Consider the following 16,625-nt stretch of genomic DNA (forward strand, 5'->3'; position numbering starts at 1 on the left):
TTCATATAAAATTTATGTTTACATATCATTGGGTGTCCACCTTTTTGGCATGCCTAGATCTCACTGAGAGAAGAGGATTTGTCTTGGGCCCACAGATGATTTAATAATGTGGCAGAATAATGTAGTTAATGTCTGTAAAAATCACATAATGTTAAAAGTTTGCACTCTTGTGGGACCAGATTGTTGTGAGCCGCCCCGAGTCTTCGGAGAGGGGCGGCATACAAATCTAATAAATAATAATAATAATAATAATAATAATTATTATTATTATTATTATTATTACTATTACTATTACTATTATTATTATTATTATTATTATTATTATTATTATTATTATTATATTACTAGCCACTCGGGGCTGCCTCTGGCCACTGGTTGGACCTGCCTGCACTGTATTGTAGCCTCTTAAATGTGCAATAGCATTATGTTTGCCAAAACAATGTGCATACCTTATTTGAAAAACACTTCAAAATTGAAAAGGCATATTTTGAAGGAGTTGAGATAACTTGATACTAAAACCAAAATCCTGTCTGTTTGTATAGATACGCTGTTTGATGAGCCAGATATTTATCCCATTGAGACTACAGTACTACAATTTAATACCTATCAATCACTCTATTGAATATTCTGAAGATAGATCATACTTACCACACCTATTCTCAGTATCTACTTGAGTCAGAATCATGAGAATATCTATCTATCTAGCATGCATGAATATACAGTACTGGATCCCTGTATATCTTTTTATATTAGATAACATAACTGCTACTTTTTCTGTATAAGCTTGGCACTGTTGGAAGGGGAGGCACACAGAATTGGTTAGAAGATGGGTGTTTATATAAATGTTTTGAATAAATGAATGAAGTGAAGGGGGAAAAAATATTTAGAAAATATATATGTTCTCTTGTTTTTTTGACCAAGAAGCTGTTCTCTGAAGTAATTAGTCTATAGTTGATTTGTTTTGTATTACATCACACTATAGAACATGTGACAGCTTTATCTGTGTTTTCTTTATACTATTTCTGGTAAGGCCTGATTGTGGTAACCAAGTACACTTAAACATTAATAACTAATAATAGCATGCAAATAGTCTTTGACTTGCAACCATTCATTTAGTGACTGTTCAAAGTTATGACAGTACTGAAAAAATGACTTATGACAGTTTTTCACACTTAACAACGGTTGCAGGATTCCTGTGGTTACAGTGATCAAAATTCTAAACGTTCGGTGATTCATATTTATGACAGTGTCCTGGTGTTATGTGATCCCCTTTTGCAACCTTCTGACAAGCAAAGTCAATGGAGAAGCCAGATTCACTTGTTGTGTTACTAACTTAACAACTGCAGTGATGCACTTAACCGTAGCAAGAAAAGTCATAAGATGGAGCATAGAAACATAGAAGACTGATGGCAGAAAAAGACCTCATGGTCCATCTAGTCTGCCCTTATACTATTTCCTGTATTTTATCTTACAATGGATATCTGTTTATCCCAGGCATGTTTAAATTCAGTTACTGTGGATTTACCAACCACATCTGCTGGAAGTTTGTTCCAAGGATCTACTACTCTTTCAGTAAAATAATATTTTCTCATGTTGCTTTTGATCTTTCCCCCAACTAACTTCAGCAAAACTCACTTAATATATGTCTCACTTAGCAACTAAACATTTGGGCTCAGTTGTGGTCAAAAGTTGAGGACTACCTGTATTTGGAAGAAATGCCATGACAAAGGAATATTGCCATGGTAGAGGAGATAGTTTGAGTCAAACACTTACCGAATGCATTGCATTAAATGTATGATAGTCCACTGAATGAAGCACTTTAAAGGAGTTTTTTGGCTTGTCTAGGCCTGAATATGATTACTGTAGATGTAATCTCCATGTGATGAGACATCATAAAAGGAGGGAATAATGTAGGTGGTGTTTGTGAGTGAACTTGAATGTCTCTCTCCAGTTTTAGTCTTCAAGTCTAGGTGGGAATTTACTTAGGTACAAAGTGTAAAACCAGTGACAGAGTCTGTGAGGTTTCCCCACGAAGCACCCAGATTCCATCTCTGGTACCTCTAGGTGGGGCTGGGAAATGCTTCATTTTGAAGATACTGACCATCAGTGGAGGGAACACTAAGCTATGTTGTCCAATGGTCTGTCTTGGTGTAAGGCAGTTTCCCCTATTTTCAAATCTGCAGCACTCCTGGTCATTAAGCCTGACATCCCAATCAGACGAATTTTTGGTATGCAATGCCAGTCATTGTTGTGGTTAGCTCTAGCCCAGCTCCTGCCCCAAGGACTGTGGATGTGGGGGAGACATCCACATGCCACAGGCCTGTTTTACTCCCGGTGGAATCTGCTGATGAAGGCTCCTCTGACCAAGAAGACATGAGTGACAGGGAGGAGGAGAGTGTGGCAGACAGCTCAGAAGGAGATCAATTATCTAGCTCCTCCTTGGATTCGGAACAAGAGTTAATGATACAGCCACACATGCGGAGAGCGATGCATAAGCAGCAACTACTGAGAGATTATTATCAAAGAAAATGAGGCCACCTGTGGTTGGGTGGGGCTGTGGTCATTAGTGAGGCTGCTATAAATAGCAGCCTGTGGTTTTGGCCATTGTGGAGGATTATCTGATCCTTGTGTTTCCTGCCTGCCTTGCTGACTTCGACCTTTGTGTGCTGATTTTCCCCTGCTTTGAAACTAAACCAGAGCAAAGTGTGTTTCACTTTGTGAAAGAAGAAGGACTGTGAATTGCCTCACAGCTGCAAGCTAAGTATCACAGAACTGATAAGGGACTTGTACAAATTACCAGTTTGTTTGGAGATGAGTGCTCTTTGCTACACCAAAAGAGTGCTTAGTTTATTTGAATTTTCGGTATAAAGAACATTGTTTTGAATTTCCAAATGTGTGTGTGTCTGAAATTTGTATCCTTGAATTTTCGGGAGGCTCCTATCAGAGAACCCGACAGAACAGTAATAAGAACATGAGTTATGATGATCTTGGTTTTTCAACTTGATTATAATCTTAAAGATTGTGCAGATTTCAGAATACAATATGCAGTTTAAGTTACAATACCACTGGACTCAAGATCATGCTAGCAACATACAATTGTATTAAAACACAATTGTGATGGGTATGTACGGTATGTGCAACCGTTGTAATTAACAGGATTTGAATTCCAATATCTTTCAATGGGTTTTATACTGCTTTCATAGTCTTTCATACTTTTGTGCCTCCCTTTTCCCCCCAAGCAATTTCTAGAGACAAAGGAAAGCATTATTCCTGTGATACAAATTAGATTGTTTCCAAACATCCCTTTAGTGTTTGTTTTCTTGCCTGTGGGCTTGTGCTGCAGCTGTATACATTCTGAATTCTTTAATCCAAGTAAGCAGTGAACCAATTAATTGCCTTTACTAATTTAGCTCGGCATCTCTAGGTAACAACAGATATTAATTTGATGACCCATTCCCCCCCTATGATCAGATAAAACAGTTCTGAATTTTCAACGCTATTGTCTCTTTTGGCATCTTTCAAAGAACATATTGTTTACAAGAGCTGGTCCAGAAGTATCTCCCTTGATTCTAATATTTGGAAGATTGCACAACTATCACCTCCCTCTCCATCTACGTTTCACAGCTAAAACTGCGATTAGTTTGGCATTGGGCCATTGGGCCAGAATACATCCGGAACCGCCTTCTACCACACAAATCCCAGTGGCCGATAAGGTCCCACAGAGTGGGCCTTCTCCGGGTCCCGTCAACCAAACTGTCGTTTGGCGGGCCCCAGGGGAAGAGCCTTCTTTGTGGCGGCCCCGGCCCTCTGGAATCAACTCCCCCCAGAGATTAGAATGGCCCCCACCCTCCTTGTCTTTCGCAAATTACTCAAGACCCACCTTTATCGCCAGGCATGGGGGAGTTAAGATATTGTATTTGTATTATATTTATTAGATTTGTATGCCGCCCCTCTCTGAAGACTCGGGGCGGCTAACAACAATAAAAAAGACAATGTGAACCAATCTAATATTAAAAATAATCTTAAAAACCCCAATTTAAAGAATTAATTCCTTCCCCCTAGGCCATTACAAGTTATGCATGGTATGTTTGTGTGTATGTTTGGTTTTATAATAAGGGTTTTTACTTGTTTTATTAATTGGATTGTTACATGCTGTTTTTTTATCATTGTTGTTAGCCGCCCCGAGTCTGCGGAGATGGGCGGCATACAAATCAAATAAATAATAAATAAATAAATAAATAAATAAACACCGATGTTAACCCTGATGCTCTCTGAGCTTGGTTGTTTTTTTAATAGACCTTTTATTACCCCACTAGATAACATCATCAGTGATGTCAACTAGTAGAATAATGAAGCATCTTCAAGCGAAAAAACAAACTCAGAACATCAAGGTTCAATCCTGAATTACATAGAGTATATTCCCTTCTATTGGTACTAATATGAGTATTGGTCGTAGCCAGCCTAAATAACTCTACACTTAAAATTATAGTGGCTGGGCAATACAAGGGTAAACTACTCAAGACTCAGGCATGGGGGAGTTGAGATATTCCTTCCCCCTAGGCCATTACAAGTTATGCATGGTATGTTTGTGTGTATGTTTGGTTTTATAATAAGGGTTTTTAGTTGTTTTATTATTGGATTGTCACATGCTGTTTTTTATCATTGTTGTTAGCCGCCCCGAGTCTACGGAGAGGGGCGGCATACAAGTCCAATAAATAATATAAATATAAAGAAAGAAATAAAGTATTGTACATCATTAGTATATTTTGTAAAAAAAAATTATTGCCAGAATTGAGAAATAAAGTTATATTGTCAGAATTGAGAAATAAAGTTATATTGCCAGAATTGAGAATGTAGGATAAAAAACAGAACAATTTTCTCGGTGCCTTGCGTTACTAAAACACTGCAATATCCAATTGAGGCACGGCTGGGATACTGTCATGCTGGGAACATGATAGTAGGAAGGATGTGTTGTTAATCATAATGTTAGTTGTTATGGAAACTCTTGATAAGTTTGAACAAAACAATGCCTGTAATCTGCATCCTGTGAATAAAGATGTCTCAGCGTTCTCGTAATGATATGTGCTGTATGAAATTACATACATTGGAAGTTGGTTCTCTGGTGCAAGACTTAACAATGCCTCCAGGTGTGTTATACGAGAACAACTCCTAAAATCCTCACACATGATGCTGGCTGAAAATTCTTGGGGGGGGGGGGGGGGTCATTCCAAGTTGGAATATGGCTAGTTTGTAATGTCTGACCTGCAAGGCAGTCCAGTCAGTAAGTCATTTATTTCTCCTGTTCTAAACAGTTTTTCTCCTCCCTGTAAAAATCTTCTTCCTTCCTTGCTCTTATTTCTGCACATAAATATTTTTCAAAAAGAATCCAGTGGTAGTCATTCATCAAATAACTACCATTTTATGAATGCCCTATCTGGACCGAGATTCACTGCTCACAGTCACTCATGCCCTCATCACCTCGAGGTTCGACTACTGTAATGCTCTCTACATGGGGCTACCTTTGAAAAGTGTTTGGAAACTTCAGATCGTGCAGAATGCAGCTGCGAGAGCGATCATGGGCTTCCCTAAATATGCCCATGTTACACCAACACTCCGCAGTCTGCATTGGTTGCCAATCAGTTTCCGGTCACAATTCAAAATGTTGGTTATGACCTATAAAGCCCTTCATTATGACCTATAAAGCCCTTGTCCGGGTCCTGTCAACTAAACAATGCCGTTTGGCAGGACCCAGGGGAAGAGCCTTCTCTGTGGCGGCCCCGACCCTCTGGAACCAGCTCCCCCCAGAGATTAGAACTGCCCCCCACCCTCCTCGCCTTTCGTAAACTCCTTAAAACCCACCTCTACTGTCAGGCATGGGGGAATTGAGACATCTCCCCCGGGCCTATACAGTTTATGTATGGTATGTTTGTGTGTATGTTTGCTTTTAATAATGGGGTTTTTAGTGTTTCCATTAAATTATTAGATTTGTTATATGTTGTTTTATTACTGTTGTTAGCTGCCCCGAGTCTATGGAGAGGGGCAGCATACAAATCTAATTAATTAATTAATTAATTAAGAAAGAAAAAAAGAAAGTTACAGCTGGGGAAAATGACTAGGGAAGCAATATCACCCTGAATTACGTTGAATTGTTCTTTCACGAATGAGGGCAAATATACATTGTTCCAGGGTAATGTTGCAAGATCAATCTGATCAGTCACCGGGACCAAAGGTTTAGTCTCCTGAATTTTCAGACTTCCCTGACAATGGGCTCCGATACGAATTTGAAAGCTCAGACCCCTGGTCCCGATGACTGACCCAGATTGGATCCTGCAAGTTGTTCTTTATTTAATTTATTTTTATTCTTGCCTCCCCATCCCCGATCATAATGTTTCGATTACAAATTTGTAAGCAGGTCTGGTTGGGGGGTTTTGGGGTTTTTTTTGGGTTTTTTTGAGTATTGGCTAACAAATCAGATAAATATGCTATAATATATTATGTGGTATTTTGTTTTTGAATTTGGACTCACTTTTTTAAAGAAATAGAATAGAATAGAATTCTTTATTGACCAAGTATGATTGGACACACAAGGCATTTGTCTTGGTGCATATGCTCTCAGTGTACATAAAAGAAAAAGATACATTTGTCAAGAATCATGTGGTACAACACTTAATGATTACAACTAAACAATGCCGCTTGGCGGGACCCAGGGGAAGAGCCTTCTCTGTGGCGGCCCCGGCCCTCTGGAACCAACTCCACCCAGAAATTAGAATTGCCCCCACCCTCCTTGCCTTTCATAAGCTACTTAAAACCCACCTCTGCCGCCAGGCATGGGGGAATTGAGATACTCTTTCCCCCTAGGCCCTTACAATTTTATGCGTGGTATGTCTGTATGTATGTTTGGTTTTTTATTATAATGGGTTTTAATTGTTTTTAGTATTGGATTATTGTTATACACTGTCTTATTATTGCTGTTAGCCGCCCCGAGTCTCCGGAGAGGGGCGGCATACAAATCCAATGAATGAATGAATGAATGAATGAATGAATGAATGAATGAATGAATGAATGAATGAATGAATATAGATAGATAGATAGATAGATAGATAGATAGATAGATAGATAGATAGATAGATAGATAGATAGATAGATAAATTGTCATAGGGCTCAAATAAGCAAATCAAATAATTTGGAATTAATGCACAAACTGAGTGACTCCTTTCACTCCCTGAATTTAATTTTTCCTTGTAAATTTCATGTTCAGATTTTGTCTAGTTTATTATTACTGTCTGTATTCAACCTAAAATATTGGCAGAGACCTTGGGGTAGTCTGGGCAGCTGGCTTGTTAAAATCTGGAAGCCTTTAGCCCTCGCCTTCTGGGTTGCGTTTACAGCACCACTTGGCTCAGGAACAGGAAGAGGTGGCAGCTGTGGTCTGGGCAGATTGGGGCGAAGGCAAAGTACTCTCCCACAAGGCAAAGCTGTATAAAGGTCAGAGCTTGATAGAATGCTGATTATGAAAAGACAGCAGATGATAGTGAAATGTAGTAAAAGTAGGCCAAATTATGGGGACATTTCCGTAACATATGTCACTTTGCCTGTAGATTATGGAAAAGCTCTCCATAATACAATTTCCTCTTGGACTTTTTAGTTATTAAGGGGAGGTCTAGACACCATATGGAGCTTCTGAGAGCACGTTCAGAAAGGTCTAACACTTGGTTAATGCAGAAGTACTAAACTGGAACTGTATGAAGTGAATAATAGCATTTTGGGTTCCTTTTCTTAGTTCTCAAATAAATAAATGAATCGGGATTTGGGGAGGCCAAAGAGAAGGGGATTCATGGGTCACATTTACTCTTACTCAATATTGATGCCAAGGTTCCAGGTAACATCCAAACTAAATTCGAGTCCGAGTCAAAATACTCCTCAAAGTTCCAATTTATTTCCGGAGCCATCCTGGGAAACCTGAATCTGAGTTTCCTACTCAGTTTAAAATTCACTCGCATCCCTTGTCCCCCATCCACAAACTTGTCACATTGCCCACTCAGATTGTGCCAGCATGGCAAGTCCTTCCTCCGCTTCCGCCCAGGTGGGTGGCCATAGGATGTCCTTGAACCACTCGAAAGAATGCTTTGTGGCTGCATCTGTTCCCTCATGAAATTCACTACTCCCAAGTTCCAATAAACATCAGGCCTTCTGTGGCAAGCCGTTAATTTTCACCAACTTCTGCATTGGTTTGGTGTTGCATGACTCTTCCCTGGTATTAAAAAGTAGGAATTATACACTGCTCAAAAAAATAAAGGGAACACTTAAACAACACAGTATAACTCCAAGTAAATCAAACTTCTGTGAAATCAAACTGTCCACTTAGGAAGCAACCTTGATTGACAATCAATTTCACATGGTGTTATGCACATTCAACTTTGTACAGAACAAAGTATTCAATGAGAATATTTCATTCACTCAGATATAGGATGTGTTATTTGAGTGTTCCCTTTATTTATTTATTTTTTGAGCAGTATATTTTGAAATCTGGGTTTGCATCTGGCATTGCATTGTCCTTCACACATTAGTATTGATATCCTGGGAGCAGTAAGCTTCATTGGCTTACTGCTCCCAGAATAATCAAAATTCCTGAATAATCAAAACTTGCTTTTAGTGTCTTATTTTTCTTTTCTATGGCATCCTTTTAAAGATCCTTTTTATAACTACAATTTCACTCTGTTACAGATGAATGTATTTGTAGGAAACCAAACATTCTTCAAAGTGTCTACTTATCTTTGAACTATGCAACTCAAATGTTTTGACTGTTCCCAATTTGGCAGATTTTGGTCTGCCCTGAGTCATTTTTGTTGTGTTGTTGATCCAGAGTTGTAGACCAGTGTTTCCCAACCTTTTTGAGCTGCGGCACATTATTCACATTTACAAAATCCTGGGGAACATTTGGGGGGGGGGGGCGCTAAAAAAAGTTTGGACAAAAAAAATCTCTTCCTCCCTTTCACTCTATTTTTCTCCCTCTCCCTTTCTCTCTCTTCCTTCCTTCTTCTTTCTTTCCCTCTCTCTCTCCATCCCTCTTTGTTTCTCCCTTCCTTCCTCTATTTTTTGCTCTCTTTCTCTCTCCCTCCTTCCCTCCCTCTATGTCTTTCCCTCACCCTCCTTCCCTCTCTTGCTTTCTCTCTCTCTCTCTTGCTGTCTTTCTCTTTCTCTCTCCCCCTCTCTCTTTCTCTCTCTCTTGCTATCTTTCTCTCTCTTTTTTGCTTTCTCTCCCCCCCTATCTCCCTCTCCCTTTCTCTCTCCCTCTCTTGCTATCTCTTTCTCTCTCTTGCTATCTCTCTCTTTCTTTCTTTCTCTCTCTCTTTCTCATTCACCACGCCGCAGCAGCGGCATTGGGCAGTAGCCGTAGGGTGGCGGCAGGGTGGTCAGCTGTGAGGCGGAGCTCCGGAACGGAGGCACCGATGGCAGTGGCTGGACGTGTTGCTAGATGCCGTACATGCTGACGTTGCGCTGAGCATGGGCGTGGGGCTGGAGCCTCCATCCCGGCCCAGCCAGCAGGCAAGTGCCAGCCACGCAATGCCAACATGTACGGCGTACAGCAAAATGTCCAGCCGCCACCGTCGGTGCCTCTGTCCTGGAGTTCTGGCTCCCAGCCGACCACCCTGCTGCCGCCCAGTGGCTACTGCCCAGTGCCGCTGCTGCTGCCGCCCTCCCACCGGGCCCCAAAGTTCACCTGCTGCCGCCGCCAGGGAAGCTCCAGCCGGGCTGGGCGCTGCAGCTGCCAGAAAACTTGGAAGACGCAAAGAAGGAAGCTCAGCTTCTGGTCTCAAAACTTTTTGCTCTTCGCACTCTCAGCAAAAAGTTGCAAGACCAGAAGCTGAGCTTCCTTCTTCGCGGCACACCTGACCATGTCTCGCGGCCACTGGTTGGGAAACACTGTTGTAGACAATAGCATTACCTCACTAATCTTGATGATACTTTGTACTTCCATCTAAAATTGGTCGTGCTGTTCTGAAATTGTAATACTGTAGTTAACAATTAAAGTTTAGGGTAAAGCATAATGTTATTGTTTTTCTCCCATAACAGGACAAAAATCGAAAAAGAGAAAAAAGAACATGCTAAGTTACATGGAATGATTCGTACAGAAATTAGTGGGGCCGAAATAGCAGAAGAGATGGAAAAAGAGCGAAGATTCTTCCAACTGCAGATGTGTGAGGTAAAATATGGAACAATTTTTATTCTTCCCTAACAAATTATTTGTATTATACAAGTTCTGCCGAAAAACACTGAAGGGAACTTTGATTCTTCTGGTTTTTATTTCAGGGTATTTCTTCTGTTGGCATAATTACTTTCCATTTTATCCATGAGAAACCAAACAGATTTGCAGATTATAAACCAGCCCCCTTACTCAAAATCTTTATATAACCATGTCATCCTAGGCTTAGAGGATTGTCTCTTTTATGCATTTAAGTTACCATCTGCTGCATAGTAGTGCTAGAAAATGAAATTTTCAGTTGATTTAGTTAAGCAGGGATGTTTAACAGCTGTTGAGAAAATGCTGCTGATGCCTTGAAGAGTTGTAATGGCCCTTCAGCCTTTGGGTTGTTCGGGAACAATTTGATGGGCTAATTTTAGTTTTCAACTTGGTTGTTCTTTAGGGTTAAACAGTATAATGCTGCTTGAAATTATATTTTAGGGAAAAGATAGGGAGTCTAGTGTGTAGCTTTCTCTTATTTTCTTCCATCCGTCTACTAATTAAATTAAAAATACGGCATCATGTCTAGATCAGATCAACTCTTGTTAGCATAGTTCCATCCTTCCATCCTTCCGAGGTGGGTAAAATGAGGACCCGGATTGTGGGGGCAATATGCTGGCTCTGTTAAAAAGTGCTGTTGCTAACATGTTGTAAGCCGCCCTGAGTCTAAGGAGAAGGGCGGCATAAAAAAATCAAATAGACAGACAGAGATTAGAACTGCAGATCTCAGTTTGGAAATAAACACTAACCCAAGTCTATCAATCTGAATGTGACCCCCCAAAAACCAGTAAAAGAATTCAGATTATAATATAGGAAATTGGTGCATTATAAAAGGACAGAAAAAATAGAGGTTATGTCGAGGACTACTTGCAGAGAAGCAAACTGAGGAATTATGACAAAAAGTTAGAGTCTTCAGAGAGAGGCAGCATACAAATCTAATAATAATAATAATAAACTTAGAACTTTGAGAATGATATAAATAAAGCAAAAGATGCTTCTGTAATTGTGTAAGAATGCTTCTGTTCTCTATTACAGCATCTGCTTTGGGATTCTTCTGTTATTTTTCCCCCCTGTTGCATCTCATTTTCTACAATAATAAAAAAACAAATAACTTCATAACATATTTAAAATACTGTACCTATTAAAAGAATCTTCCCAGTGAGGACACGAGAGAATTGTGGTCATAAAAAGTTGATTGCATCTCTGTGTGTTTTTACTGTTGGTTCTTTTTCAGTTTAGGTTCTAAGATTAATTAAACAAAAAGAAATTGGTGGTTTTTCATCTAAGCAGACAGGAACAATACTGGGTGTTTATGATAAATTATTTGGTTTAGTCTATATGTAGCTTGTATAAAAGATACCTTTGTTCAATATAGTAATAGTTTTAGGTAGGAAGTGCTTTCTGTAGTGGCTTGCATGTAGAAAATATATTTGAATTTTGACACAGTCATTTTTTAATTATTCAAAGAAAGTGACTAACATGTTTACTATTGTGCCTTTCATAATCATATGCAATATGTGAGGGGAAATAATGGATTCAAATACTTTGTGAATCTTACCCAAATAAAATGCCCATAGCTTCCTTTATTTAATTAATGTATAATTAATAATTACTTATTAAATTATTATTAGATTATTTATTAAGCTTAATAGCTAATAATAGCTAGCTTCTCAAGAAGCATATACTGTACTCTGCAATGCCTGGGCTGTTTTTAATGGATTTAAAAGACTTAAATATCACTTGTTTAATACTCTTAAATCAAAAAGAGTAAATATTTTTTCCTGTGCTTTATCAACAGTATCTGCTGAAAGTCAATGAAATCAAGATTAAAAAAGGAGTTGACTTGCTTCAAAATCTGATCAAGTATTTCCACGCACAGTGCAAGTATGTTTTTAATCATGATAATGATATGCTCTCCAAAAACAGTTTTTATTAATTTGTATGACAGATTGCATCATTTGATTTTTTTAAAAAACCCTGTATACCTCAACTGTTCATCTTTCACAGGTATTCTATCAAGCACAAAGATTTAAAAGGTTGATTGCTGTTTTAAGGATTTATTACTTCCAATTGAACGAGGCATAGGCTGAGATAATATTTTGACATATACTAATATTTCATGCTTAATATTCATCTAGCCACTTAGACATAAATCTTGTCATTACAAAAAAGTGAAGCAGGCTGCTACTGGAGAGTGCCAAATCTAACTTTAAAATAGTTCAAGCAGCAAATATTTCTTAATTCAAAACAGATACTTTACATTTAAGACAAGCTGTTCTAACTTTTTCAGAAGTGTTCTAAGTACTCTGAAAGTGTTCTATGCTCTGAAGAGTTCACAATGCATTTTAAACTCAACATACTTTGTTTTATAGAGCATTTTTATACTACATTTTGTAAAGTTTGTCAGATTACTAAGTGGGAGAGGGACTGGAACCTTACACTCATTCATTTGGATAAAATAAGCAAGGAAAAGTATAGAATTCTGATTTTCATTATCCTGTCTTTGGGCATTATAGCAAAAAAACCTATTCTCTTGTTAAAAAATAGGGTTAAATCAGTGTTGTTTCAAAGAAGGAAGTTAGTTCATTGGGATCAGAAATTCAAGACATATAGTTTATTCCCCATAGTGAGTAGAGCTAGCATCCAGGAATGGGTTGACCTTGTCCATTCAGCTTGCAGGACTGAGCCTGTCAATCTTTCTTTGAGCAGGCGCAAATTCTGCACGTTCCATCCATAGACACACCTGTAGCGGCCCTCCACTCCCCCAACATAATGCTGGGGGAATTGGAAGAGCTGTTCTGGCCGGAAGAAAGTCGATCTGACCAAGCCCTCTAGAAGGCTCACCAGGCCTGACCTGGACAGTCAGGATGGCTGCAACTCTGTTGTTCTTTAACCACTCTTCTCTCATATGGATACGACAATTGCAGGAGCGAGTTCCTCCAGACCCAACAGGACATTACTAAATTGATTGCTGCAACCCAATTTTTGACAGATGCCATGCTTTAGGCAACGAGGTTTGCATCCGAGGCCATAGCATCATCCATGGTGGCCAGATGCATGCAGAGGCTGAGGCAGTGGCAGATAGATACCTGCCACAAATGGTACCTGGCATTTGCCCTGTTCAAGAGTCAGTAGCTGTTTGGGGAGGCCCTGGACCCAAACCTGATCGAATCCAGGGACAGAAAAATATGTACACTATACTTACAGCAAAAATAATACCAATATTGCTTTTCAAAATATTCTGCTGACTGTTAACTTTAAGTAATTTCATTAAACAATTAAGCCTTGAGGGCTGAAATGAACAAATAGCGGATTATTGCTGTGATTGCAGGTCATAAAAATGTAGCACGACATGGAAAAAATAGTAATTAAAAACAAATGCCACCTGCATAAACCGATGTGCAACATACAAGGAAATTAACATTAAATACCCATTAATGTTGATCGTATACATTTCTTTCTGAGCTTGAAAGACCGTGGTAGCAAAAACAAAGACCCAGCTGTTAAGTAATAGAATTGCACCTGGAAGAAGATAATCCAGTCCTTTTGCATCTGATCCTTTAAGTTTCTCTTATCATCAGTATTTTTCCTCTGATGTCATAGATAGGGCAGTAGAGGAAATGGTGGATGATAGCCTCCGCTTTGCAGGTGATGCAGGGGCAATAGCGTTGCTCTATGAAGTGTTTGCAGAATGTTCCTTTGCTTTCAAGATATGCCGAAGGCATAATCTGCGAGTGAATGGATGTAAAGCTTTCTTGAGTGGAGCACAGATAACAGTAATCAAATACTGGAAGAGGCTTTCTGTGTTTCTTGTAACTTGTAGGTGGGTTAGGCTGAATACCTGGATCACTACTACAAATCGTGTCTCTGCCGGTATCCCTTTTGAAGAGGTTTTTCTGGTTTAAAATTTTAAGTTCTTCCATGGGAAGCAGAATATAGGCACTCCTTGGCCTATGACCACAGTTGGTCATAGGCCAATTGGTCCAAAGTTTCGTTGTTAAGCGCGAAACATTTCTTAAGACTCACTTTTATCGCCAGGCATGGGGGAGTTGAGACACCTTTTCCCCAGGATTTTTTTAAATATACAGTAATACCTCATGATACGAAATTAATTGGTGCAAGGAGGAGGTTCGTAAGTCGAAAGGTTCGTAAGACGAAACATTGTTTCCCATAGGAAATAATGTAAAGTCAATTAATCCGTGCAACCAAAAAACCCCCGCAAAAAACCGGCGTTCGGTGACTTCTGGGAAGCCGCGCGGCTGTTTTAAAAGGTGACAGCCGGCCTGGGGGCTTCCCAGCAACCTCCCGAACCCGGAAGTTCTGCAAAAGTTCGGGGTTCGGGGGGGTGCTGGGAAGCCCCCCAGGCCGGCTGTGACCTTTTAAAACAGCCGCGCGGCTTCCCAGCTGTCTCCCGAAGCCGAACGCCAAAGCCGAACTTTCACGTTCGGCTTCGGGAGACAGCTGGGAAGCCGTGCGGCTGTTTTAAAAGGTCACAGCCGGCCTGGGGGGCTTCCCAGCACCCCCCGAACGCCGAACTTTTGCCGAACTTCCGGGTTCGGGGTTCGGGGGTGCTGGGAAGCCCCCCAGGCCGGCTGTGACCTTTTAAAACAGCCGCGCGGCTTCCCAGCTGTCTCCTGAAGCCGAACGCCAAAGCCGAACTTCCGCGTTCCGCTTCGGGAGACAGCTGGGAAGCCATGCGGCTGTTTTAAAAGGTGACAGCCGGCCTGGGGGCTTCCCAGCAACCTCCCGAACCCGGAAGTTCTGCAAAAGTTCGGGGTTCGGGGGGGTGCTGGGAAGCCCCCCAGGCCGGCTGTGACCTTTTAAAACAGCCGCGCGGCTTCCCAGCTGTCTCCCGAAGCCGAACGCCAAAGCCGAACTTTCACGTTCGGCTTCGGGAGACAGCTGGGAAGCCGTGCGGCTGTTTTAAAAGGTCACAGCCGGCCTGGGGGGCTTCCCAGCACCCCCCGAACGCCGAACTTTTGCCGAACTTCGGGGTTCGGGGGTGCTGGGAAGCCCCCCAAGCCGGCTGTGACCTTTTAAAACAGCCGCGCGGCTTCCCAGCTGTCTCCTGAAGCCGAACGCCAAAGCCGAACTTCCGCGTTCCGCTTCGGGAGACAGCTGGGAAGCCATGCGGCTGTTTTAAAAGGTCACAGCCGGCCTGGGGGGCTTCCCAGCAACCTCCCGAACCGAACCCGGGGTTCAGAAAAATTTTGCCTCTTCTTACGAACGTTTTTCGAGTTACGAACCGGCGTTCGGGAGGCTTCTGGGAAGCCCCGCCGCCCGGCTGTCACCTTTTAAAACAGCCGCGCGGCTTCCCAGCAGTCTCTGAACGCCGGTTCGTAACTCGAAAAAAGTTCATAAGAAGAGGCAAAAATTTTCTGAACCCCGGGTTCGTATCACGAGTTGTTCGTAAGACGAGGGGTTCGTATCTTGAGGTACCACTGCACTTTTTTAAATGTTTGGTATGAATGTGCTGTTTGGTTTTTTTAAATAATGATAGGGTTTTATATGTTTTTTAATATTAGATTTGTTCCACTGCTATATTGTATTTATTTATTTATTCATTCATTCATTCATTCATTCATTTATTAGATTTGTATGCCGCCCCTCTCCGAAGACTCGGGGCGGCTAACAACAGTATAAAAAGACAATGTAAAGAAATCTAATATTAAAAATAATCTAAAAAACCCCCAATTTAAAGAACCACTCATATACAAGCATACCATGTATAAATTCTATAAGCCTAGGGGGAAGGGAAATTTCAATTCCCCCATGCCTGACGACAGAGGTGGGTTTTAAGGAGCTTGCAAAAGGCAAGGAGGGTGGGGGCAACTCTGATATCTGGGGGGAGCTGGTTCCAGAGGGCCAGGGCCGCCACAGAGAAGGCTCTTCTTCTGGATCCCGCCAAACGACATTTCTTAGTCGACGGGACCCGGAGAAGGCCAACTCTGTGGGACCTAACCAGTTGCTGGGATTCGTGCGGCAGAATTATTACTGTTGTGAGCCGCCCCGAGTCTTCGGAGAGGGGCGGCATACAAATCGAATGAATGAATGAATGAATGAATGAATTTTGTCCCATTTTGCGACTTTTATTGCCACAGCTGTTAAGTGAATCACTGCAGCTGTTAAATCAGTAACACCGTTGTTAAGTGAATCCGACTTCCCCGTTGACTTTGCTTGAAAGAGGTTTACAAAAAGAGAGCGGGGGGAAGGGGGAGAATCACATGATCCCAGGACACTGCAACTGTCATAAATATGTTGGGAAATATCTGAATTTTGATAACGTGGTCACGGGAATGCTGCAACAATGGTAGGCATGAAAAACAGTCATAAGTCACTTTTTTTCAGTGCCGTTTTAACTTTGAATGGTCACTAAATGAAG

General features: G+C 40.9%; 1 protein-coding gene across 3 annotated transcripts in view; it reads left to right on the plus strand.

Annotated features, from left to right (window-relative positions):
- The window catches only part of ASAP2 (ArfGAP with SH3 domain, ankyrin repeat and PH domain 2), a 131,499-nt gene that overhangs the window by 47,898 nt on the left and 66,976 nt on the right, over nucleotides 1-16,625 (plus strand). For all 3 annotated transcript variants that reach the window (XM_070732959.1, XM_070732961.1, XM_070732960.1), the window contains exons 6-7: nucleotides 10,075-10,204; nucleotides 12,042-12,127. In XM_070732959.1, the coding sequence (XP_070589060.1) occupies nucleotides 10,075-10,204; nucleotides 12,042-12,127 (216 nt within the window). The remainder of the gene's footprint in view (nucleotides 1-10,074; nucleotides 10,205-12,041; nucleotides 12,128-16,625) is intronic.

This window comes from Erythrolamprus reginae, chromosome 1, assembly GCF_031021105.1.
Source record: "Erythrolamprus reginae isolate rEryReg1 chromosome 1, rEryReg1.hap1, whole genome shotgun sequence".
NCBI classification, from domain to species: Eukaryota; Metazoa; Chordata; class Lepidosauria; order Squamata; family Dipsadidae; genus Erythrolamprus; species Erythrolamprus reginae.